General features: G+C 40.8%; 1 protein-coding gene across 1 annotated transcript in view; it reads right to left on the bottom strand.

Moving 5' to 3' along the window:
* Nucleotides 1–20,519, bottom strand: part of snx7 (sorting nexin 7) — a 33,185-nt gene extending 12,666 nt beyond the window's left edge. The window contains exons 1-8 of the mRNA XM_029529217.1: nt 20,353–20,519; nt 17,324–17,512; nt 16,866–16,976; nt 15,763–15,921; nt 15,289–15,487; nt 13,731–13,930; nt 12,270–12,356; nt 7,696–7,848 (exon numbers count right to left, since the gene is read on the bottom strand). Of these exons, the coding sequence (XP_029385077.1) occupies nt 7,696–7,848; nt 12,270–12,356; nt 13,731–13,930; nt 15,289–15,487; nt 15,763–15,921; nt 16,866–16,976; nt 17,324–17,512; nt 20,353–20,436 (1,182 nt within the window). The 5' untranslated portion in view covers nt 20,437–20,519. The remainder of the gene's footprint in view (nt 1–7,695; nt 7,849–12,269; nt 12,357–13,730; nt 13,931–15,288; nt 15,488–15,762; nt 15,922–16,865; nt 16,977–17,323; nt 17,513–20,352) is intronic.
* Nucleotides 20,520–27,439: the final 6,920 nt, after the last annotated feature.

Genomic DNA, 27,439 nt, shown 5'->3' with positions numbered 1-27,439 from the left:
TCAGTCTCAGCAGGAATGAGTTACTGTTTGGTCACCATGTACCATGGAAGGCCTGGAAAGCATTTGGGGTGCGAAATATATTTTAAATCCACTGCTGCTGTTTTGCTCTATAGTCTTGAACTTGTTTGGCTTTTCTGCCAAATGAGTTCCTGAGACGATATTAATTTGAAGTAGTTATTGGTTATAGGCCCCATTTGTGAAATAAAGACTTTCTTAATATACTCCAGCTGAGTGTGGGAAAATATTACACATGCACCATTGGAACCTGAAAACAACTGGAAGGCAGCACGTTACCTAATAACTTAGATTGGGGGTTACAACATCCCATTACACGCTGTGGATGTAACAGCTAACACCACATTAGAGCAATCTTTTTATAATGGGCTCCTGATCTGACCATAGCCCATCGCTTATGCAGATTGTGATTTTTCTGTTGTTTTAATAGCCATAGAGTACTTTGAAACTAGAAAAAATGCCCTCCTACAAACCTTTAGTTAAGCCCCGATTGACTCAGAAAAAAGGACATTTTCGTTTAATTCTGATGCAAATTTACCTCTTTAATAATAATACTTAGCAGAATCAGCATTACTTATTTGACATAATGTAACTTTACGCTTTGTGTTTTTCAATGTGCCTTAAACGTTCTGATTATTTCTTGCTTTAGCTGTAAATATTGGTGCTTTCCAATGTGGTCGCAGAATTTTGGACTCGCCCATATACATTCACATGCATATATAAAAATGTGTTTGTTGACACATCGCACATTCTCCTTTAGCCTCCGAGGCTGGATGTGGGCGCTTTGGAATTTGATTGAAGGGTGAGCCCAAAGGGGCATGGAGAGACCATGTAAACAATTTTGTGCTATTACCTGCAGCTTAAAAGCAAGACATAGCCCAAGATGTTCTCTTTTACACATTCATCTCTATAAAACAGATGATTTTTTTTTTTTTTACAGTGCTAATACACTGACAATAACAACAACAGAAAAATCCAAATTATTTCCTGAGCAATGGTTTTTCATATTCAAGCCCTGGGTTCCATCATATAAAATGGGAAAGTTGTGTATTCGAACTGTTTGACCTTTGCTTGTGAAGTTTCTGAAGCGTCGTGCTAAGATGAGGTTGCATTCACAATGAATGGCCTCCTGCTGTTTCTAAAGAGTTATGTACTTATCTGTGAAAATGTGGGTTAGTACCAAACCATCTAAACTTATTAATGTTGACATTTTGCAAGGGCATTTATTAAGCTTTTCAGTCAACAAACGTCAGAGTGCAGTGACAACAGAAGAGATGAAGTGCAAGAAAATAGGCTTTTACCCTGGATGGTAAAATGCAAATAGGCCTTCAATTTAAATGTTTTTAGCCATGAACATGAACAAACAAGTTCTCAAATGAGTAAATGAGTAAATTAGCAAGCACTATTAATGTTTATCCAGCTATTACCTCCATACTACAATCAGACACAGTCAAATGCTGCTTAACTAGTATAAATTTAGTGAAATTTGAGTCATAACTTTGGCAGCAACTGAGATCTACTAGGTTTGTTAGCATAAGCAAGTCTTGGTGTGGTATATTTGAACAAGTAAGGTTAAGGCTAACCACAGCTTGATCTCACAAACCAGCTTTTGCTCTAATTCTTGGGTTTAGACTGAGTCTGATTAGCTGCCTTTCTATGGTCAACTGCTCAATAAGATTTCAACTTCTGCACTGTCGACAGATCTGGAAAGGTGACATTATTAAAAGAAAATTCATATGTGACTTAGTCACAATTATATGCGACTATAATTAGCAGTGCACTATCACATGTAGCAACACCTGTTAATTTTTTGCATATTAGCAAGAGAGCTAAATCTGGTTACAGTCTTCTGGTGTCTGTCAGCTAATTACAGAACAGTTACATGATTGCTATTTGCAAATATGGTGTATGTATATGAAATCTGCATAAAAAATGAATAATAACATTGGGGAAAAAAAAAACAAAAAAAAACTTGGACTTCAAAAAGCAAGGCAAAAGCTCAGAAAGTCCCTAACTTGCCTCCTACCATTAACCACAGAGGGTTTATCACCTTGTCTTGTAATGGAGTTCCTCTCCCTTCCCACTGACAGAGGAATTATGTTGGAGACTCCACTGCAGCTTAATAAATAATAAAGACAACGCAGTGCTAACAAGATAAGTGAGGGGCTAAACTCTGTCAACTTGATGTAGTGACTGGGCTGTAAAGACATCTAATTATCTGAATTATGAAGAAGTCGCTTGCAGTGCGCAAAAAAAAAAAAAAACAAAAAAAAAAAACTCACGTAGCTCTGACGCTATCTGAGGAAAATGAATTAACGATGACCTTCGTCAGCCATCAATATGTACAGGCATTGCAGAGTTTCTTTTTGAGGCTGGGGTGATTGGTTCACTATTCTGGATGGCAGGTACAAGAGATTGGTTTCCAATTAGATGCCAGGTAAAAATCACTTAGTAGTCAAGTTTAAAATCACTATCACAATATCACAATCATGCACAAATACATCCATCAATTGGTCAGTACTACTGTTTTCCCTTAACATTTTTGAATGTTGCTAGAAAAACTGTGCTGGTCCTTTCAAAAATCTTTCCGACAAAAACTTTCTGGTATGCTGCGGTAAAATAAATAAATAAATAAACAAACAAAAAACAAAGGTGTAAATGATAATAAATGACGTCCAGAGTCAGTTTTGGGGTCCTCGTAATGTGTATTAGATCACTGTCAGAATGTGAGCCAACTTTAATGTTATTAGTCCCCTCCTGACTGTGACAAATAAAAAGTGCCATTGAAAAAAACATAAATCAATGTTGAGTTTATAGCTTGTTCCACTCCACTTTGGTTTCCTCGAGTCTACCTTGGCTTATGTTTACACAATTGATGTCTACAGAAATTACATTATGACAGAGGCTAAAGCTACACAGTCACAGGCAAACCAACTCTGTTCACCCTCATTATAGAATTTTAGCATTTGGAATACTGAAATATTGCTATTTTGATTTACCATGATATCATAAATGAAAAAACATTATATGAACACATGCATAAATTACTCTTGTGACTTCTACATGAGAAAGGGCTTGTAGATATGTTCTTGAAAAACGCAACCGAAACCGGAGCACCCAGAGGAAACCCACGTACATTTTATTTTGGCATGTGACACACTCCATACTGCTCTTTTCTTCTGGATATGACCCAAGCACAGTGTACACTCTCTTGACCTCAAAAAGATATTCAGATAATAATATGTTGGCCCTTGTTTTACACTGACATTGATCATTTGGAAGAATGTTTTGAGAGACGCCAATGTACTGTAGCAAAGTTTAAAAAAAGTTCTGCAACGCTTGAATGTCTATGTCTAGTGAGCATTCAAAGCTTGACAGAGCTGCTGTGCTCAGTTGCTGCATTGCCTTGTACTGGTGTGCCAAGCCATAAATGGAAATTATAAAAATAAAAAATAAATAAAAGATCTATTCAACCAATCACTATAGAAACAGACGAGATTGCCACAGACTTTCTATTCCAAACATTTATCCCACAAACAACTTTCACATTCCATTTTTGTATGGACTACATGGATTCAAGTCATTAAAGTGACAACTGGAAATACTTGTTATTTATTTTCGTTATTCCTATCATTACCTCTAATAAAGGATACATGAGTCGGGAACCTTTTTGAGATACGAAGTAGAATTGAAGTTTGTGTGTGTCATATGACAGAAATACAGAGAACTGTATGTCCACGTTGTGTGTGATTGCTCATAAATCACACATAAAAAATAAACAGAAAAAGTTGAGTTTCTCACAAAAAGTTTCACCAACTATACTAGAAATGCTTTCATATTCAGAGGCTGAGTGCCCTTTGGCTGTTTCTATTCACGCATTTGTACACCACATTCTGGCACGTGCACACACAGATATACACGTACACACACCAGCATTCATTAGTTATATGGCATCAGGGTGACTGTGCAAGGTGATAAGTGTTTTTGTCAGAGCTGCTGCAGGGGGAGGCCTGCCACTGCACAGAGAGCACCGGAGAGAAAACACCAATAGGACAGGGACATGCTCACACTCACAGATATGCAATTCTCCTATTACTACACTCGGTCTTAAAAAAAAGAAATGTTCAGTGAGATTCTTCGAAATTGCACGCTATATTATGCTTTTTTTCTGACAACCACTGGCAGTGTTCCAAAATATGTGGTACATTCATACACTGATGGAGCCGACTTTTGGCTACCCAAATATGCTTCCTTTTAAACAGCATCCTGTTTTGTGTCTCCTTTGTGTCTTGCGCATTAAATAAGAAAAATGTATGTGGTTATCCAATCTGGGAAATCTGATTTGACTCAGCTTGAATTTGTCAACTGGCTACATATTATCTAATATATTATTTGCTCACAGTTTCATCATGAGATATTCAACAGTGGTTATTTCTCAGATTTCTAAATCCATAGCTGCCAACTGTCAACAAATCCCAGCCAAGACCTTTAACTGCCACAATCTGTTAAGAAAAACAGCCACGTCGTCACATGTAACAGATCTAATAAGTGTTTATTAATATGTGCAGACTTTAAAAAAAGCTTTCACCGATAAGCAACAGCAGCTTGCACAGGTGATACAGGATGGCAATCATAGCCAAGAGGAGAAGTAACTCTGAAGTGATGCTACCCCCTGCTGGCAGAGATCCAGTCACCAGGACCAAAATACATCAAATGCAAATGGCAGCATGTTTCTTTTCTAACTGGGTTGACTCAAGCATGACCACCTAAACCTATAACAAAACAAATGATTGTTACCGTAACAGCTTCATTGTGTCATTCTACCCCTGCTGTTTAGCTTTCCCTCCATCCAGCTCGCTCCTTTGTTCCAAATCTATGCTGTCTCAGATGAGCTGCGTGCTCCTTAATCTGGATAAAGGATTGTCTCCTGTGCATTGCAGTTTTCTCCCTCTTTTAGATACATCACATCCTTTGTATCTAAGAAAAAAAAAAAAAAGACTCAGCTTCTTGATGCCATTTAATATCTTTAGTAGTTGATAGAAAGGAGTCCTTTCTGTGTTACCTGCTTATCTAAATCAAGATCAGGATCCGAGTCTAAGTCCTGAATGAGAAACTTGAAAATGAATCTCATCATATTTGCTGGTTATTATTGCATAACATGTATAAATTACATTTATTGTTATATGGTTTTTGTTCAAATATTGCCTGTGCTCAAAATCAGTCCAGTTTGTTTATTACATGAGGTATTTTTAAAGGTCAAGAAATAAAAAAAAAAAGGTGTTTTTGCTGCAGGGTTTTATTCCTTCCTTTTCACTTCGAAAACCAACTAAATTCATAAATCAGCCAGGGGCGCTGAGACTTGTCTGTGGCATCGGCCAGCAATCCCACAATGCGATGCTCAACATTTTATCTATGCAAAACAACAGTTGCAGAACTCTGCACCTGGCAGTGTATATGCAATACAAATGATGAGCAGGGCGTGAAATCTCAGCTGCATTGTTTATACTGGGCGTAATACAAGGGAGTAAATGCGAGACTGATTTCGCACACGGAACGCGTCATCTGTCATCATGTCACTAACTTGTCAACTTCGACCAAGTAAATTTCACCTCCTGATGAAGACGACAGAGATGTGGGCACAATATTCAACGTTATTCCACTCTTGTGATGTGTAACTGTACCTGCAGCTGTGGAGGGACCCTTCATTCATTTGGAGGGGGTATGGATGTAACGTGCTCTAGGACATGCTTGCCTTTCTCCATCAAAAGAAAATGGATGACGGCCAGAACACTTCTGAAATATATTGTACTTAAAGGCACATGAATGATTCACATCTGTAGGGGCCTCGCCCGTAGCAACGAAGTAGTAAATGTCTGTAACCTCCATGTACTGGGCATTTTCATTAGCTTGGTACTTTTTTGACATCTTTACACTTTTATTGCGTACAGATACAAACTCATAATTGATAGCCCATGACTCCGTATTTCATTCAACATAACAATGGCCGATCCCGTGTTTGGTAGAACGCATTCGTTCTTTTTTGTAGCTCACACGAAATTTCAACATTTCCGTTAATTCCCTTCGAGTAGCTCTAATTTTTGGGTAGGAAGCGACTGGAGGCAATGAAGCCTTTACACTATACTCCAGGAATGTTTGGAAATGTCATCATGACTTCACAGATTACATCAAACGTAATCTACTTCCTGAACTCTACTGAAGGAATATATGAGACTGATCTGGCATGCCTCCAGCTTTATGGCAGTAGCTGGTGGCTGTTGGGTTTGTCGGGTGAGCTGACTCAGGTGTACAAGCTCAGCTACACGGAAAAGAGAAGGAGCATTGAACAGAAGAAGACAGAGTATATCGCCAACTCTTCTAATGTTTAGCTGAGTTTCTCCTCTATGCCTAAAAATAACTGGTATAAACAGACATTGTTGAGCTAAACCTTCACTTTCCAGTGTATCAGTCAAGTCATTGCCCGTTCTTTATGTCGGCCTTCACCCCCCGGGCTTTCTTTAGGCTAATTACAGCATACCCTTGCTGTAGCTTGAGGGCTCTACTGGCTGTGAGCAATACGAATAATAAACAGGAGCATGAGACTGGACTCATATTTTTCAAATAACCGCCTCCTCCTTTTGTGCTGTCCTGCTAAATAAAACAAACACATCTTCTGACCTGACACCTCTGTCAGAGCTGAGGTCCAACACTCTCTGGAGGTGAGTGCTGCTCTGGAACTCAGTGCTGAACTTCTGCTAATAATGGTATTTTTAGTCTCCAGGCCACAATTGTATATAACATTTTCTGATGGACTATGTGACCGGTTGATAGCTCTCAGTGGTCATTTCCGACAATATGTCATGAATCAGTGCCCTCTTGAATATCCATTCAGCTGCCCCTGTGCCTGCAACCTTTGTCCAGTTCTCTATGCTGATGTGCTGCTACAGTCCCACTGTGGAGGTCGTGGGTGACAGGAGGATGACTTGACTTTCATTCCTGTCAGAGTTCTCACTCCCCCAAATGTGCAGCTCCTTCAGCAACAGGCCCGTTGTGCCGTATCATTGGGAGGTTCATTTAAAGACCGATTCAAAGGATCTCAGGAAAGAAATGTGTCCTATTTTGCAAAATAGGACACAATAGGTGGCTCCTTCATGGCCCGGGTACTGGGAATGAAAACGATTTGGTTTCAGCTGAGCTCAACAGCAAATGGCACAGCCAATACAAGCAACAGTCTCAGCTCAGGTTTTTGTGAAAGGGTGTTTGGTGAGGAGCCTTGCTCTGAAAGTAAACGCGTGACATCGATGGAAATCCACCGTCGGCCGGGCCATGTACTTTTGGTTCAGTCGTCAGTCTGTGACAGCTAGAGGTTCACCACACCTCAGTTTGAATCCCTCAGAGGTTTCTCTGAAATTGCGGTCCCAGATTTGGGAAATGGCAACTGTCTTATAAATACTACACTCAGTAGGCCACACACACACTACGGCCAAAGCTGTACAATTATTCATTTTTTTAAAAGTGACTATTTAAAACTGGCTTTCCACTTACTTGATGCTGTAACACTACAAATTTCCCTACTGAGGTACTAACTAGGTGCTAAGTGCTATCTGATCTGATCATTTCTTGTTCGACAATGCATCTACATCTAGAAAACAAATCTCTGTGACTGAATCTCATGCTTCTCACCTTCTCATAGTATTCCACGTTCTTCTCGGCAGTAGATATGAAGGCTGATCTGAGATCATGTCTCATGCTGCTTTGCCAGCGCGACCAGTCTCCCTTCAAGGCGTTGTTGGCCAGCTCCACCCGATCTGCCAGAGCATCCACTTCTTCCTGCAGCTGCCAGTGAAACACACAGACCCCCAGATGAACAAGAGAACAACAACAACATCATCTGACAAATGTAAAGCCACAAATATGAATATGAAATGATGAGTGAGGAGCTTTACCAGGTGAGCCACCACATCCATTAAAATCATAGGCTCTGACTTTCTCTCTGATGGCTTGTTTCATGCAAAAATGAATACTACTTGTTCACAAGCATAAACCATAACCCTTATATAGCACTCACTGGTCTGTTTTTTGGTGAAGTTTCATTCAAAGAAACAGTTGAAAACCTGAGTTACTGCTGTGTGGTCGTCGGCCTCCGATAATCACATTACAGCCCTGTTTGTCCAGTCACATAAAACATTAGAATAATGGAGAAAAGGTACTTTGTCAGGTCACGCTGACCTTTAACTTTGACAATCAACACCAATTTTGAAGGCTTTACTAAGATTTAGCATCCACAAAAATGGGACGAAGGGACGCACATATGCATGGACAACTCCAATGGAGCAACCACAACATGCCTCCTGCTCTAGCTGTTACAGAGGCACAAATAACATCTCAAACTGTGCAGCTTGTAATCCCCACTTTTGGAAATCCGCAGACTGTAGCAGTGTCAGCAGCAGCAGCATTGGAGAGAGTGATGAAACATGAGTACTGCAACTGTCAACAATATGTCATCACAGCACTAAAAATCCAGACTGACATGAAGCAGCATAGTACTAACATGAGAGATGATCAAAGGGACAGAGAAGCAGAGGATGTAGATGTAGAAATAAATTGTTCATCCCACATCAAGTGCAAATTGTTTCAGAAAAACTCTGCATGTGGTTTTTATGATCATTCTGGAGAAAGAAGAAAGACAAAACACAAAAAACAGTTCATCCATTGTTTCCCGCTTATGCATCAGGGTTGTGTGTGGGCTGGAGTCAAAACTTCATACAAGTTACAAGGAGTTTTTGTGGCGTGAAGTTGTTTGCGTTTTGTACTTTGAATCTTTAGAGTGATTTATAGAAAATACTCTGAGGTGTGAGTTGGTCTGCCTCTTCTGGGACACAGCTTAAATCATGTGGAAGTCGCACCAACACACCAAGAGTTAATCTGCTGAATTGTTTCATTGCATTGGAAAGATAAGAAGTTATTCCAAGTGTAAATGCAAAAAGGCAAGAAGTCCTGTTTAAATAAAGGACCAAAGTCTTCATTCTATTACTTTATTCTGAGCACACAATCCCTATTAATGTCCATTATTGGCTCTTTAATTATTGATGCAGGGTTTTGTTTTTTTTTTTGTTTTTTTTTTAGAGCTTTGCTAAGGTGAAATGACAGGAGTGATAAATCCAACACATAAACCCAAAGAACAGAGAGAGAACAAATCATAAATGTTAAGTGTGCAAGTTTGTAAGATTCATTTACACAGATACAAAAGAAAACTCATGCAGAGCAATGTACAGCATACAAAATACAATAAAAATATACTACCTGAGAAATCAAAGTTTAAAACCACACTAGCTGGCATTTCATATGAATCATGAAGCTAATGGCCATGCGTTTTTTTTCCCCCATTGGTGTAGATATTTATCCTCTCTATTGGTTTGCGTCGCTCTCATAAACACTGTGAGCTTTATGTGGTTATATCCCTTTTTTCCCCCTGCCTCCTCATCAACTTAAAAAAAATAAATAAATAAAATCAATGAGTTCTGCCTTATAAATAATTTTAACTTTTGCCAAAACCTGTTATGGACATCTGTGGCCCAAAAAGCTTCATAGATTGATTGCATACACAGCACAGAGGAATCTCTCTGAACATAATTGTACATTGGCCTTGAGGGCCCGACACACTGCAGCTTCAGAAAGCAGAGCGGGGAGAGGGAGAATGGTTTGTGTATTCTGTTGTGTTGCCACAATTTTTGGCATTTGTTGTCAAAATGCCAATGATGTTTACATGAATCGCAATGTGTTGAGCCCTCAGCGCCACCCTAGGTTTTCCTAAAGGTTACCTTTATCATTCTACCTAGCTACTAAATCAGAGACCTTTAGAGAATTCATAAGGACACTTGAACCAGAGGAGCCTGCTCATTTAGTCCTTAATGAATAAATAACACATATTGGGCAATTTAATGAAAAGATTAAAATGTAAAAGGTTTATTTCCTTTGGTGTGTGGCAGCAGTAAAATCTTATTTCCTTCCTATCTAAAGTGATTATCATGAGACCCTCAGGTTTTACAATAACTTTAATGCATTCTACCATTCTTCACATTCAGGTATTTGCAGCAGAAACAGATTCCACTTAGACTGAGTGCATGCAAATTTCTTTTTTTCCCATGAGTGATGCTTCTGTAGAAAGTTAGCACCCTACAGACGTACAACAGGTCGCAGTTATGATTAGGTACGCATTATGTTTTATTGCATTTATTTAGTACTCTGGTTTCCTCCCACCATCCAAAGACATCATGCTCAGGTTAATTGGTGACTCTAAATTGTCTGTCGGTCTGAGTGTGAGTGGTTGTTGGTCTCTGTTTGTTTGTGCGTTGGCCCTGTGATGGACTGGCGACATGTCCAGGGTGTACCCCGCCCTAACCAATGTGAGCTCAGATTGGCTCCTGCACCCCCCACAACCTGGAAATGGATAAACTGTAGAAGATGAATGAATGAATACCACCTATTCTAGCATAAATAAATGCACACAGTACACAATGAAAACAACCAGTTGCTGTGTTGCTGGATGCAGGTGGATTCACCGACTCTAACCAGAGATTACCTGTCTGACATTTAGACTGACAGTGGCATTTACTCAAGTTCACACACGCATTAACGGCTCAGACTTTGATGGAACGTTGTGCTGTTAATAGTGGAGCAACACTGACCCCTTCTGGCACGGAAGAAGCATAAAACTATGCTCACCGTCTCTAGTAAAGTTTCACTCAAATAAAGGCTCAGTATTTTCTCTCCTGTAAAGGTCAAGTAAATGTTTACAGAGGAGGGGAATTTTATTCCGTGCTGTTTGAAGTTCAGACAGATTCTCATCAGACTGATCAGAGGGGCTCTGAATTACTGCTCACACCTGACATTTCTGAACAACTGTACACATCCTTCCCCAGTCTCTCTGATCAAGATCCGATGGCAAAAGGGACCGACAGCGAAGCAATAGTGACCCGTATTGGCACATGCAGGCATGATAACACAAGATGTTGCATGCTTTATGCTTCATGGAACGTACCTTCCAGTTATGACTGAACCAATATCAGACACCAGTGCAATCAGCTTCCTGCTGCTCTGCCTCACTGACTGAAGCTGGCTTCACAAAGCACAACTAAAAAGGTACACTCAGCTAATTGCTGGTCACATTAGAATACAGATGGTCTGTTTCACAAACTCAAACATAAACCTCTATGACTTTGGACCAAAGTTGGAAAACCAACACAAAATTACATTTATTTTTCTAAACTAAATTGACCAGAGTCTAAAAGACCACACAGCCACTGAAATAAAATAAAGGGGCTCATTCTTTCTGTTCTTGTTTAAAAAAATATTTTTCAATACTTTGTGTCACTTTGCCTTACTGTCACATGGACAAAGGTGCTGTGTTGTCCACTGTGAAGACAAGACTGATAATGAAACTTCCTTCGGGGGGAGAAAAAAAATAAAAACAAAACAAGAATTAAATAGAATAAAACATTAACACAGAAACAGGAGAGCTATCACAATGGATACCAGCTTTTGAGCTTTTTCGTAAATGGTAACAAGACGCCATTTGACTTTCCCCTTCTCATCAGCACAAATCCGACTGATGCGCATTAAAAGCTGGACGACTGAATTAAAGCCAGTCCATTCACAAACACACACCCATAGCTAATTAAAGCTAGAATAGGATACGAGTCTTTGGGGGAATATCTTGGGCCTGCTTCTTAATTAAAATTTCACAGATGGATTTTGATATCAGCTAGGGGAGGACACACACACCTGCACATGTACACTTGCATACAATATTCTCAAGGATGCAAACCACCTCGAGTAAAGTGTTTAAAAATAGTGCTGTCCTTTGCTCTCCTAACTTTCCATCTTCGGTCTTTGTCTCCTGACATTTTGAAGAGTGCTGTTGTCTAAAAAGGATATGGGAATTTTCATTACACGGCGATTAGCTGCCGGGCTTACGGCATGAAATAATATTGACAGCTCTTACTCCCACTGAGCTGAGGGATGACTTCTAGTCGACAAGCCTGGATATTTAGATAATCCTGTTGGGAAGTTCTTTTTCTTCCTCCCCAATATGAGCTGAGGGTGGCCCTGCGAGAGAGGCCCCACTCCATGCTTCACTTTATTACACCTAATCTCTGGGAAAATGAATGGAGGCTGGCTCAGAGACACTCGGTGAGGGAGGAGAGGAATGTGTGCATGCGTGTGTCTGTGTGTGTGGATGCAAAAATCAGACTTACTGCTTCTTGGTCAACTTTTCTGGAAGCCAGAGCTTCGTTCTTGGCTTCAAACTCCGCCTGGATGTTGTCTCTACGTCTCATCACAGCCTAGGACACACAAAGACACTTTTACTTAGGATAAAACTTCCTCAGCCCCCACAAGACCCTAAAAAAAAAAAAACATTTCTTGGTGAATGTGAATATAAAACTGTGGGTTTTTTTAGCACTCAAGCAGCTGTTGTAATTGTCCAAACATCGGTCTACACCGTGCTGAACAGGAATTGATTTAAAGTATATAAGTGAAGTCAACAGTCAACAGTTGAACTGTTGGGATTTTCAATGACATCAGTGTGTCTACAGAACCTGACAGTGAGCACAAGAAAAGTGTCTTTGAGGCTTTTCACCTGCTAACCAACGTGTTCTCTTACTGTAAGTACACGACATCAGCTCGAAGACCTTACTGTGAAAATGGAAGCGTTGTGTTAACAGCTTAGGCACAAACTCCCAGTCCTGTCAGTCGTCTTTTTCTCTGTCAAATAACAGCCTGAGACTCCAGAGTATGACTGACATGATGTTTAATAGACTGATCAAACTGAGGGTGAGTTGTTTGGGAAAAACACACAGCTATATGTGTGGTGTAAACAGCTCTACACACCGACATGAAAACATTATTCTTAAGTACAACAGTGTGGAGGGAGCACAGTGGCTTGATTCACTGAGTCTGCCCCAGGCTTCAACAATTTGACATGTATAAACCTGCTACAAATGGTGACTGACTAATTTTATGGAGAGGACACACACATTGTCACCCCAAGCAGTTATGATGTGTGCATGCATGCACACACACACACACACAAAAACAGTAGGGAGAATGTGAACCAGTGGAACATATTTGCCCATCTTATCAGGTTGTTGCTCTTTCCAGTGTCAGAACCTCCATGTGAAATGCTTCGGGTGGTGTTTTTAAAACATACGTCAGGGCTGTGCCTAACTCTTTTGCCCCAAACACTGTTGTGCTGGACAGGTGGCAAGTTTGTTTACAGCGTCTTACAGCTCTGGGGGAAAATCCATAAGCAGTTAGATAAGCACTTCTGTCTACTGCAGAGACTTCTGGCCCAGTTCTGAATGCAGATTGTTTCCATTTGCTGACAAAGGCCAGATGTTAGCAGGTCTTGGTGTTTTTTTGACAGTAGAAAAGGGGCTTAAACGGGATAATGTGTGTCCAGCTGCTGAAGCTGCCTGATGCAGCCCATCCTAAATGTCAATTCTATTTTCTAGATTTATTATTATCCATTGCATATATCAACATCTATTCCCCTTACTTCATTCATCGTGTGGCTTTGCAATTTCGCTTAATGTCACACATAGAAAAAAAAAAAAAACTCCTACTCAAAGAATAATGCCTCAATAAAAGAGGATGTGTGTCTCGCGGTTGCTGCTGCCAGGGGGATTTGAGACGTGAGCAGTGTGGTCTGGACTCACCTTCAGTGTCTCAGCACAGAGGACATACTCGTGCAGGGCAGGGACTAGGACCTCGGACATGTGCTGGATCTGGTCCTCCGTTTCCTTGCCGCAGCGCTCCACACAGCTGGCCACGCCCTTCAGCGGTTCAGCCAGCATCTCCTCTGACCCCGCCCACTGGATGTATGTGGGGCTGTACTGTTTCAGCTCATCCACATACTCTGGGAAGCATAGAGGACACGTTTAACGTCCAGCCCAATTAAAGACTCCATTGATCAACAAAACTTTTAAGTTTAGGATTACAGATGAAATATAAATCACACAGTGCTCAATCTGTTTTGATTAGCTTGGAACATTTTTATTCTTGTTCCTCTGAAAGATGGGATCCTATGCGAAAACACTATCTGGAGCCAAAGTAAGAGCAGATTTTTTTTTTTTTTCCCCCCTCCTTTCTGGAATCTTGTCTAAAGTTTGAAGAGGGCCGGACTTGGATGGAGGACAATATCTCAAACTTCTGTTCAGCAATGTCTGAACCAAAGTGTGGTGACAGTTGGTGGGTTGTTTGGTCACCATCAATCAACCACCCCCACACAGTCTCCATGAAACATCAGAGCTGAGTTGTTGGATGTTTGTAATAATGTTGATGCTCACTTATTTATACAGCTTTTCAATGTTATATAATGCTACATTAATTCACCGCTACACCGCCATAATACTGTCAGACTCATTATTAACAGCCAAAACACGACAATAATAATAATAATAATAATAATAATAATAGATGAGAGAATGAGCGATATTATATACTCTCAAAACAAGCTTTCAGAATCAACCCTGCCTACCCCTGAAGTGTATACTGATGGGCAAAATTGGTCCACTTTGTGGTTTCAAGGCTGGTTTCCTGGGACTTTAAAAGCCACACAGAGGTCTGAACAAGATGGAATCGCAGGTAAGCATGGAAGGGAGCCAACCTGGGTCATCTGAGTTTAATCCATAGATGTGTCACGAGCATGATGATTTATGTGGCCAATAGACGGCAAGTACACTGCATGTGCACCTCAAATTAAAAGGGCTCATGATAAATCACATCCGTTTATGGAGATGCAGAGGGATGGATGGATAGTTGGAAAGATGGAAGGATGAGAGATAGAAAGATAAAGGGAAACATAGATGGAAGGATGATGGATGGATGGAGAATCTAGTTCACACTTTTTCATTTAAAAAAATGATCAAAGCCTTTTTATTCCAGTTACTTTAGTTTCTTCTTATTCATTTTACTTTTTGCTTTAACTGGCCTATTACGGTTAATGAAGTACTAACTGAGTCAAACAGTGCAGCATCCCTTTTTGCAAAACTCCCTTACTGCAATCTAAAAGTTACAAATAAAAGAACAAAATTAGGGAAGAGAACAATTATGTATTGAAAATAGTAAAGAATGTAAAACTTATGTGCTTTAAAAAAAGCTTACCAGAAAGTGTGCTCTGTTTCTATAGATACAGTGTTGTATCCATGGCAACTGTATTTGTGATCTCATCCTCTGTACAGATCATAACTCCTGTGAAAGTGATTGCTGCAGTACCTCTCTGCTCCTTGATGATCCTCTGGGTGACTTTGTCCACAGAGCTGACCTTGTTGCTAAAGTCTTCCACGTACTCCTGCATCACGACAAACTCCTCTGGGCGACTCCTCAGGCCTCGTACCGAGTTGGCCACCGCCCTCACCGTCTCTCCCATCCTGCTCAAGAAGCCTGGGCCCTGTTTCTTGTGAGACGTCAGCTCCTGCAGGATGCCGTACCGCAAGGCATCAAACTGTGCACTGATGCAGAGCCATTAGGTAAATGTTCGGACTGCTCTGAGTGTATTATATGCGAGGAGACTTACACCATAAATTATCTGCCTGACTGGCAAGTAAAGTCAAATGACAGACAGACCGAGTTGGCCTAGATTAGCATAAACACTGGAAGTAGAGGCGAAGTGACTAGTCTGGTTCTTTCTAAAGAGGAAGTGCTGTACACGACTGTGTGTGTGTGTGTGTGTGTGTGTGTATGGGAGACCTGTGCAGTGAGGAAGACTTTGAAGTGCGGGCTGCAGGAGAGGATGGGATGCTCAGAGATCTTGTTGAGGAAGCGGTGCAGAGCTTTCCTCCTGGTCTCGATGAAGTCGTCGTTGAAACGCTCAACCATGCCTTTCATCACAAATTTCTCTGGCAGCGGCTGAGGAAACACCGCAGTATCCCGTTCAGTCATAGAGCTCAACAATTAAGGGCAGGAAGAGTCATAGAGGTGATGCACATCTGCATGGACAGAGCACGTTTTGCTCCTCTGCATGTAGGAAAGGTGCACTTGGACAATGCGGTTCTCTTCCTGTTCCTCCTACCTTTTATTTTATTTATTTTTTTTTTTTTTAAGTCTGTCACTTGTGAGAATTCAAAGTATGCCACAGATAAAGATAAATTATCTGTATATTTAAAATCTTATCTATCTATAAAAACAGATAAGTTCCAGAGGATTTTTTTTTTTAAATCTATTTTTCATACTGCATGTTTCAAAGGATTGTCATTACCTCTCATTTAATTTAAAGAAACAAAAATACAAAAGAATAAAAGTGTTTCAACTTTCTGGAATAGAGTAACTTATAGTCCTGATTGTTAGCTTTTCTGACAAACTCCTATAAGAATATTTCTATCGACCGACGTGTTTGAGACCCTGATTTCAAACTAAGCAGAATCCAAACTATGCTTTGATGTGACTCTTTTAATATGGGATGGCAGCACTGTGCCTGTAACACATGGGATCAATGGACATGAAGGCACCACATCAATCTAGTTACTCTGTCATTACAGTGAGGAGTGAAAAACCTGCCCATTGTTTCTGCTATTAATTTAATGTAACCACTATATATATTAATAATTGCACGTGCATATGTTAGGTTGTGTGTGTTGTCAATGAGAAAATAAAGGAATTCAGCATTGTCAGACTCAGACCTTCAAAAATCTAAAAATCCACTGAGTCCTTTGGAAAATATTAGTAACATGGTATATGTGTAACTTGTGGTAAATGAGCTGAAACATCCAAATCTCTGCTATGGTCGGTCCAAGCAACCCCTGAGGTAGCCCACAGATGTGTTAAACAGATGATGTGGTCGGGCAATAACGTACATGCACGATGAGCGTTGGGTGGTTTTCCTCCAGCCGACCTCGGAGCCACAGGAAGTCCTGGTAGCGCCGGCGGACCTCATACTCGCTGGAATCGAACTCACTCCTTGTGGTCTGGACACAGGATTTGCAAATCAATGTCGAGCCACTGCGCACTTTTAACACGTGGCGTTGTTACTTATTACATTAACATCTGAGGTGAAAAATGCTCATTTTCACCCAATGTAAGAAAAAGAGCTATTGTCAATGTCGGAACGGCAGCTTTTCAATATGCTCCTCCTCATTTTGTGCTTGCAAAACATCTCTCCTCCCACAGGTCTGCTCTGCCTTACCCTCCTGTCCTGTCCTGTCCTGTTCCAGCTTTTGCTCCCTTTTCAACCCATCGTCACTGGTTTCTCTGATTTGAAGGGCTCAATAATCATGGTCATTTTACCATGCTGCTTTAACATGAAGCTCCTCACCTTGGTCAGGACCCTGTACATGATGAAGGTCTCGATGGCAGTGACATGGCTCTCCGGGTTGTCGACAGTGATGAAGATGTCTTTGGTGCTGGCGTACTGCTGGTCTTCCTCATCCTCCTCCAGTCTGTACTGATTGACCAAGGAGCTGGGAGAGTTGGGCATGGAGCTTCCATCTGCTAGGGATGTGTTCTAGACCAATGAAATGATGAGACACTGGTGTCAGGACAAACGCAAGTCCTACATGTTCTGACACTGTCACCACTCTCCCCGTTTGTGTAAGTCAACATGTCTCTATGGCAAGAGACTTTTCATCTCAGTCATTTAAAACAGAAATTAAGGTTTGAAGGTTTGACGGTTAATACAAAGGTAAATGTTTTTGTTTTTGTCACAGCTGTAAGAAAAATTACAAAGCAAATTCGCACCAATCAGTAATTCAGCAGGAATGTAGGCTTCAGGTCCTGTCTGTGATTACCCACTGCGGTGTCTCTCTAGATGGTGTCGCACGGCAGATAGCTAAGGTTAAGTGGAATTGCCAACCGGGCATTTTTGTGTGTGTGCAGGTATGACCTTTGCCGGGTTGCTGCTGAAAACACTGGAGTACCAGGAGGATCCATCCCCTCCTCAACACAGAGACAGTCCAGGTTCTCTTTCAGGTATTTCACCATCGCCCCCCCACCAACCCACTGCAACTCCTCTCTCCTGGGAGCTTCTGCATCTGCCCTCAGACCTCTACAGCTAATGGAGGGCTGCTGCACATCTGATGTTTCAACCTCCTGAACCTTTCCGGCACAATTCACCTCCTCTGAACACAACAATCTCCACCACCACTCCACAGGTTCACTCCAGGGACTGTTAGCCTCTGTTACTGACCCCAGCTGGAACATGCTATCTTGTAATTTGTTACAAAAACTATCATTCCTCCTTAACGTTCCACTGCCTCCCACTACAGGTTCAAAGTTATAACCAAATACTTGTTTTGCGAGGTGACTGTGATCTTGTGACCTCCACCAAACGTTTGTGATCAAATTCCAGAAAGAAATGATCCTCCATGAAACCTCCATGACATATAGGCCACTTCCGCTGGCAATGAAGCCCCTGTACAGGTGCACTATGAACCTTGGGGTGAGAGCATCACAGTAAGACTGAAACACATATAATTTGGATCAGAGAAATGTCGGTCCCAAATAACCAACAGCGTGGGTGATGACTCTAAGGCCACACAGATATTTTTTATTTTGATTTTATGTCGACCCACAACTGAGCATTGTTTTGATAGCATATCACCACAAAGTATCACGGTTTCATTTCTGATCAGTGATGCTTGTGAAACTTCAAGAAAAGGAAGACATTTCCCTATTTGCTTTTGTAGACTGTCCGTTTCCAGCAGCTGACAAAGCTTGACAAAACCCCACAGAAACACCAGGGACCTGAACGCATCACTACAGGTCTCAAACTGATAATGAAATGGACAGGCTGTCAACAAAGTGAGGTCTGTGTGATTCCCCTGTGAACACAGGCCTTTGCTCCCAGTTGTCCCATTCAAATGATCTAGTTTATGCAAACACGCGCACCTTGAGCTGTATGCATGTCTGTTTCCTGCAACAACAGCTGAAAAGCTGCCGAGGTCAGCAGAGCCTGACCACTCTGCGCAACTCCACCAAACAAAACAGTGACACAAACACATCATGCCTCTTCCCCTGCAGATAGTCTGGTTACCATGTGACCATACATAACTTTTTTTTTTCCCCTTTCCTTTTTCTCCCCCCTCAGGAATCGCAAACACAGAGAAATCTCTGCCTTATACTCTACTGATGGAAACAACCAAAGATCAAGTTATACTGAAGTATCTACAGGTTTGTGATGATCAGGTACCGCAGATATTGCTCTGTGGTGTCGCAGATAAAGCCGCTCATAACTATATTTGGCTTCCTGACCACATATTTTACTTTACATTTACATTTGGATCATATCAGCTGCAGTTGAGCTCAACCTCAGGTGCTGTTAGGACCGATCATGTCTTGCATACTGCAGGTTATCTATTGCCAGTCTGTCTTAATAACGCCACAAAAAAATAGATACACATTTTCCATAGAACTGCAGCAACCTTGTGCAGAGAGGGTAATGCAATAGAGCAATTTTGATGGAAAATGATAAATACTTGGTTCCCTGACAAATCACAGAGCAGCTTCACAGGTGAGGCGACACCTCAAACAGCCAGGCATCTCCTGCATCTCTACGACTGAGGCCGGCTCTCTTGATTTGCAGGTGTTAGGTGGACAGAGGCAGCCAGATTAATTTGAGACCTCCCTTTGTTCACTTGTTGGCCTAAATCAAGCCCAGCAGAAACACACACCCTTATCCTCCATGTTGTTTTTCTTTCCTACCATGTTAATGTGGATTTATTAATTCAACTGCAGAGAATCAAACCTCTGACAGGATGAGAGCCACCTTCTCAACAGCTCCGTGATTCATCTTCCCCCAACGTTTGGGCTGTTGGGCCCCAGCTGGAAGTGTGTGAGAGCTTTAGAGTCAGACACAGGTAGTTGGAATGAAACGTTAAAAACTCCCAACTAACAGATTATTCGCGTCTAAGGGTTAAACACGCATTAGTGCCGACTAATGCATTGATGCCGGATTAAAGAGGAGAGCCTGTAGATTAGTTAGGTGGCTTTAAGTGCTGTTCTGTTTGTGTTAAATCGGGCTGCTTGTTGAGTAATATTAAAAGATTTAAAAAGGCGGACGGAGTTTGGTGCTAGTCTTCCCATAAAGGATCTTGGGACAGTCGGGTCCTAAGTTCAGCTCATCAGCTGATCCAGGACGTTTGGTTTCCTGCCTGGTCTGTGGGACAGTGTGGTCTCTAACAGGGGGGGGGGGGGTGTCCCTTTTCTGCACCCACAGGACCCAAAGTGAAGACACTTGGGTGTTGGACATGGCCGAGTTAAAGTCGGGAAAATGATCAAATCCACGTAGCAGCAGCTTGGAGCGGTTAGGTGTCCGGATCGCGGCGACACTTCCATCGTTTTCTTTACCTTGCTGAAAACCTCCAGGTCTTCGTCCTCGTCCAGGTCCAACATGTGTCCTGAGAAGTCCGCAGGGACCGTCTGTCCGCTCATCTCACTCTCAGACTTTCTGGAAGGACCGAAATCATCGGACAGATCTGAGCGCCCAACTCAAACTTCCACAACTTCGGAGAGGCGCAAACACAGCAAGAGCCGAAAAGCGGGCCGCTGCGCTTCCTGTCACACCTTTCAAAATAACGCGCACATTTACGCGACTACCTTGAGGTATGAATACGTTTATGTTTTTTTTATTTATTTATTTATTTTTTGTCTGACGACCTATATTTGTGGTACAGTGGGTCGGGATAGAAATATTGATCAATGAAATTATTTGTTTTTCCCATTGGTTGTACTTTATTCTGTAAAATGTATGAGTTCACTGACTGGACATCCTGTTGTTTTTTCAGCCCCTTTTCCTTGATCTCCTTACAAGCAGCGTAGGATCTTTATTTGCTTCTGCCATAAAGAAGAGCAGTGCCTGTACTCTAATTTTAATCCAACATTACCCAACCAATTAAAGGCTGTAACTTGAATGACAGAAAACACAAAACCAGATATATCAGCATTACTTTAAATCCCAAATCGTTCATAATTATGGTAGACTATCTGAAAATATCAATGGAAATAGAATATCTTGCTTAAAAGAACATCATTTGAAGAGGAACCATCTTGTTGTAATTTTTTATTTTTTTTTGTAAGATGTTTGATGTAACCTTAGAACTTTTTTTTTGTCCATTCTCTGCGTCTTTTGGTGTAACAGAAGGGATTGACTTTTTATTAAAAACAGATAGTATCCCTATGTTTGTCAGGTCTTATATTCTTTTGTAAGACAATCTCAACACGACAGCTTTGGTTATTATAAATGTGATTCTTCTTTTTAGGAAAGGCTTAACCACAATCATTGCAATTGAATGGAGGAATGGTAAGCCCTCTTTTGCTTATTTCATTAATGATTTCAAATGATCTTATTCTGCACGTAGAGGAAGTCCAGACTAAAAAAATTAATAAATTGGTGATACTGCTTTGTCTTTTCTTGTGTTGTTCTTGTTTTTTAATTGCCTTTTGCCCCCTGTGTATAAATAATTTATCTTGAACCTCCCTGACTTTATGCTGATAATACGTTTTCTGGGAATTATTTTTGTTCATTTTTGTTTTACTTTTGTGTTGATGTTCATCTGAAAAGAAAAAAAAAAGCCCTCATCTACTATGTTTTAATATTTTTACCACAAGATAGTTTGCAGCTGGTTTCCTCCAGTTCTCAGTAGAAATTAGCTCAAGTTCAAACTGAAATTACACCATGTTAAGCACGTTATTGTCGGAACATAGGGTCGTCTCGGCTTGTTGTCTTATATTTATAAAGTGACAAATTATATTAGATTTTGTAATCAATGCACACAAGCACATACACAAACACGCACACATTATTGCCACATTTCAAGATAGGGAAGAAAAATGCTCTCACTGCTATTATTTATGTAGTGAAGTGATTGATAAAAATAATGATGATGATGATAATAATAATAATAATAATAATAATAATAATAATAATAATAATAATAATAATAATAATAATAATAATAATAATAATAATTAACAGCCGGAGTACAGCAGGCTTTTATTTTGGCGAATACTACTTCAGGTGCAGTGTTAGTGATGATTGTTGCACTTGACGCATCTGAAATCCGCAGCGCGCAGATGCGGAAGAATCAGAGCGAGAATCACTCCCTTCATGATTCAGCTGAGCTGGGCCGGCTGCAGGCTCCACCACTTCACTTTCCCACAACACTCCAACCAATCAGACGCTCCTAACTCGCAACTTAGACTTTGACAGTGTCTTAAAGGGAAAACAAAACAAAACAAAGCAAAACATCGAAAAGTAAAGGTATCAAGATTCCATGTTTCATGAATGGATGGTCTGCAGGCAACACTCCTGCTTCCAGGGGAAAGAGAAACCCACAGAGTGCCCCACATATATGTTTTTAAATGCACATAAAAAAGGAAGAATTCAAACTTCACATGGTGATTGAAATCACACACAGAGCAGGCTATGTTAAAGGTAGACAAATGACATGTGTAAACAAAAGTGGAGACGTCCAAGCCGTGTAATTTATTACTGGAAGGAGGCACATGATTGGCTAACTTTTAACCAAAGTTTGATGCTAAATGTTGATAAATGTATCATGAAAATTATGAAACTATATCCAGAAAAAAAAGCAGCTCAAATTTGCAGTGTTGGTGCGGCTGAAATGGCACACACTTGTTCAGAAAGATTCACAACATGATCGAGTAAAAAAAAAACAAAACAAAACATAAATAAATATATAAATATATCTTTATCCATTCTAGGGTGGCCCTGTCAGAAAACCATTTCGTGTATTGTAACCAAAAAACCAAGCCAGAGAAGCTACACATTAAATGATTTTAAGATGAGTTTGTCACACTACTTTACATCCACAGTATTTATGCCCTCACACCCACACACAAACAGACTCACACCCAAACAGCAGGGCATAGCCCCCAAAACTATCGTTCTTCTTCCCACATTTGGATTCACGCCGACCATGGAAATTCACGGAATTGCCTTAACATACATGTACTCCTAAATTTCTTTTAGTAAAACAATTTGGACCAACTGTGTTGAGGATGAAGTGCTTTATAATTAAAGTCGAGTTAACGCGAGAACCTTTAATTGTAGTTTTGTCCCTTCTGTTGTCTTCCGTTTTAAATCTAATGTATCAGAATATCTGTTGTTTCAACACGAAAACTCTTTTTTTTTTTTTTTTTAACAATCCAAAGACATAGGGTCCTGTGTTTATCAAGTCTAGGTTTATCATTAACACTGTGAAAATATTAAAATGCTCAGTCCACAGGGAAATGCACAAAGCGTTACATTCAGAAACTGGGCCCGTTGTGATGTCACAACCACAAGGCAACACTCTCAGTCATACCCCCTAGCCCAGACCCAGCATGGGCCCACCATCATCATGTTGACCTGAAATATGATCTTTTTTTTTTTTTTTTTTTTATTATTATTGGACCACTCCGAAAATGGTGAGCCAATCAAGCGAGAGGTTCAGAGTCTGTACTCAGACTGCAGTTCAGGAGGAGGAGATGTCACACTATAATAAGATGGATTTATTGGTACTGCAGAAATAACAAAGGAGAAGTGTTCAAATACGGGACCTTGAGTCATAGACCTCTGCCATTGTTGTGAATGTGAGTGTGTGACTAGTTTATGCAACAAACTCCTTCAACCTGAACAAGAAAATAGGCTTTTTTTCTTTTTTTTTTTAATCTTCTGAAGAACAAGTAGCCAAGTGCAAAGAGGCAGTTTAGGGTATCTTATTTATATTTTGTTGGCTGATGTGGCAAATATAAGCCACAGATACACGTACAGAGAGATTTCTTTTCACAGTCGGATGTGTGAAGCTATGTGATGAGAATTTTCAAGCTGATGTATCTCCTGAATGGTTAGCAAATCCATCGAAATTACATCAACGCCTGCTTGTTAAACTGCAACGGCTTGCTAAAAATAAAATAAAAATAAAAAACGTCTGTGTGTGCATGTGTGTGGAGTACTAAAGGAAGTAACTTGATTGCATTTTTTCAGATTCTGACTTTCAAGCCCAAAGCTGGATCGTTTAACATGTGACCTCAAACACGTCCACTGTCAAATCAGCCGACGTTGTTTGATTTCAATTTTGCCAGCAGATGTTTAGCCTGGCTGCAGAGATTTTCTCCCATTTAGTGACAAAAGCATTGGGCTGTGTTCACACCGGACCAGTTCACGGCCAGAGGGAAGAAAATCAATCGAACTCTTGGACTGAGATTGAGACATCCAGAAAAGCTGCTGACTCTCTCTGCGTGCTTGTCCTCTGAGCAAAAAAATAAATAAATAAATAAAAAAAATATCTATACTTATATACAAATATACATATATGCATGTGATTTTAAGAGCAATTGCCAAGATAACCTACTTTTAGCGCCATACGCTTATTACAGGAGCTGTCAAAGTAGTGATCTGAGAGGCATATTGATCTGGGAAAGATTATTTTGTTGCCATGGTAACATGTATAAGAACAGGGATTTCTTCAATACATCAGAAAGCGAGGAAGGAGTTAAAACACAGGTATGTTGTGGAGCAAGTATCCCCCTGCAGAGAATCCTGCTCACATTCACTTCTTTGTTTCATCAATTATTTGACACCAGAGGTCAAAGTCAGGTCGAATTACTCTTAACGTGATGCCCTCAAATTTGCCTCCAATGCTCGAAAATGAAAGCTCTCAGAAAACTACAAGTTGGCCTGAAAATAAAGAATATTTCTGATTCCGAGTTTTTATTTTCTGGCTGCCGACGGCTCACCTCTGAAAGCTCATTTCATGCCCAGCCAACACGCTGCACCTGTAACAATATAATATATTCCCTTGTATTTGTCAGAGCAAGACTTCCTATCACCTTCAGCCTTGTCAACACACGGTTGCGCAGTCAAACTCTCTGTCGCCTCGAGGACTCAGATAGCTGTCAGAACAGGAAGAGAGAGTGCAGAGCTAACACGAGGGAGCTGTGTACAGATGGAACCATCGTTTGCATAATGTGATCATAATCTTTATTTACTGTAGTGGCTGGCCTTCACTCACACTGCGCCGGGCCAGAGTTGGCAAACCTCAGCTCCACCAGCCAGGCGCAAACCAAAAGATGTCACTGTTGCACAAGCCATGCTGTGTGTCACGCTTCAGTCTGTCCCTGATAGACCGCATCCCGGCGAATGATCACAGGCAGCACTTCCCTGCTCCGCGTTCATCGCCACAGCTGCTGCTGCTGCCTCACACATTCACCATTCCTTCATTCAAACGCAGATCTTGAAAGAAGAGGAGAAAATCTTGCAGGAGCAAAAATTGACTTTTCTTTTTTGTTACATATTTTTAAAGAAAAAAAAGCTTTTCTGGTAGAGATTCCTCACAACTTGTTTGTTTATTCCCTCCAGGAAAAATACTATCGTAAAATAAGTAGAATAAAATGGTCTCTTGAAAAGCAAGATTTTTTTTTTTTGTCGATTTGTATTTGTTTATTTATTTCTTTTATGCATCCACACTGTGAGAGTGCAGCAAAACCGTAGCATAGCTGTACATCAACAGCTGTATTCCCACCAGAGAGAGATTTTTCTAAAGCAACCCTATCCCCACCTCCCATCTTTCCAATGCTTAAAAACACAGAAAAGAAGAAAACCAAGATTACTGTGGGGAAAAGGAAATATATAATAAAACACCAAGAGCCATGAACTCGAGTCCTCCTCGAGTGCCTACAATTCAAAAACGCACAAAGGCAAAACCAATCAATCAGCTTGCTAACAGACATTTCACCTCATCAGCCGCACATAAACGGCGTTTACCTCCACGCTTTCCAGTTTCCTGCTCAAACCAAATAACATAACTGCTGAATAGGTATTGCTGTATCTTATCCAGAGATAAATCATGTACACCAGGTCAGCTTGGACTGCTATTCACAAATATCACCATTTCGGGGGCTGGACTGTATCAGATATTAAAAGTTGAGTAATGCCTAAGCTGCCTAAATATTCTGTACATTTATTTTTGTTACACATGAAGCGTCTCGCCTCTTGTGCATTTGATAACACCTCATAATGACATATGGATATGACATGTCAGTACACTGGCATTAAGATGTATTTGTGTAGATAATAGTGATTTTCTTTATTTGTCTTAGGTGTTATATTATCCTGGTCAGTCTTTGTTTGTGAGGCTGGGTGGGGACAATGGTTTGATTATTTGGAGATGGATATTGATTGGCTTGGGCCAGATAAGCAAGGGAGAGAAGGGGAGTGCACATTGCTGCTTTTTCTTTTCATAGAAATATTAATCAGGTGGTTTGAAGAGGAATAATGGGATCAGGAAACAGTGTTCTTTCGTCGTAGCATTATTTTCATTTCCTCTGAGGGACAGATTTCCATACTGGGCAAACAACAAAAATACAAATGCCTTAAATGTTAGCAAACATTTTATCAAGGAGAAAGGCCTTGGATATTTTATTCATGGGGGGGCTGCAATGAGCCTCCACTTGCATCGATTGATCCCAATGAAGCAAAGCTGTGGATGATCAAATTGTGACACACTAAACTAAACTGACTGTCAAATTGTGCATTTTCCTTGCAATCGATGATGTTTTACTCCGAGCTTACTTGCGTCGATGTGTCATCACGTTGCTCGCTCAAACATCACCAATTATTCCTAATGGACAACAGATAATCTATACCTATTGATCAATTCTCTCCTCTACAGTAACAATTAATGCTTCTATTTCACTCGCCTGAGTCAGATTGCTCAGTCTGCAGCCAGTGCATGCACACACACACGCACAGCGTCACACGTAATTATCTATTCAAACACTCCACAGGTTATTTTTTTTTCTGTATTTTCTCGAAATGCACACTGCCAATGGCATTACAAACAATATGTCGTTCCACTTCTGGCATTTTGCAATTCAAAATGACGCGAGCATTGCCTGAGCAGAATACTGAGGAGCCGAATGAGGCGCTCCAGCCAGCAGCATTAACATACAGGAAGCCATTATCGCATCTGGCCTTTGCAGCCAACAGGAAGGCTGCTGAGCACGTGCACGTGTCTGTGCCTTTGGGTGCATGCTTCAGTCTTGTTGCATACTTTCTAACCCTGTGCGTGTGCGTGAGTCGTTTTGTGCTCATATTAGAGAAAGCTATCTGCATGGTTGCACGCTGCGTGAGTCTGTATAGGTACGTACGCAGGACCTAGATGCAAAACAAGCCTGTATGTAATGCAAGTGCTTGTGCAAATTACATGCATGTGTGTCTGTGTTTGTGCATGTGTGCGCGCACCCCCATCCCCCCACCCCTACCACCTTTCAGATTAGAGGCTTCTCTAATGGTTCTACAAAGGTCAGGGTTTTTCAGCGGTTGGGATGTAGCAGTAGGCCGTTGATGGTGAAATAAAATCACCACTCTCACACGGAGACTCCGTTTAAAGGTCACTACGCCACACCATCGTATTATCTCCCTGCCATTTCA

This window comes from Echeneis naucrates, chromosome 20 (genome assembly GCF_900963305.1).
Source record: "Echeneis naucrates chromosome 20, fEcheNa1.1, whole genome shotgun sequence".
NCBI lineage: Eukaryota > Metazoa > Chordata > Actinopteri > Carangiformes > Echeneidae > Echeneis > Echeneis naucrates.
This window is presented reverse-complemented; position numbering and strand designations above follow the sequence as displayed.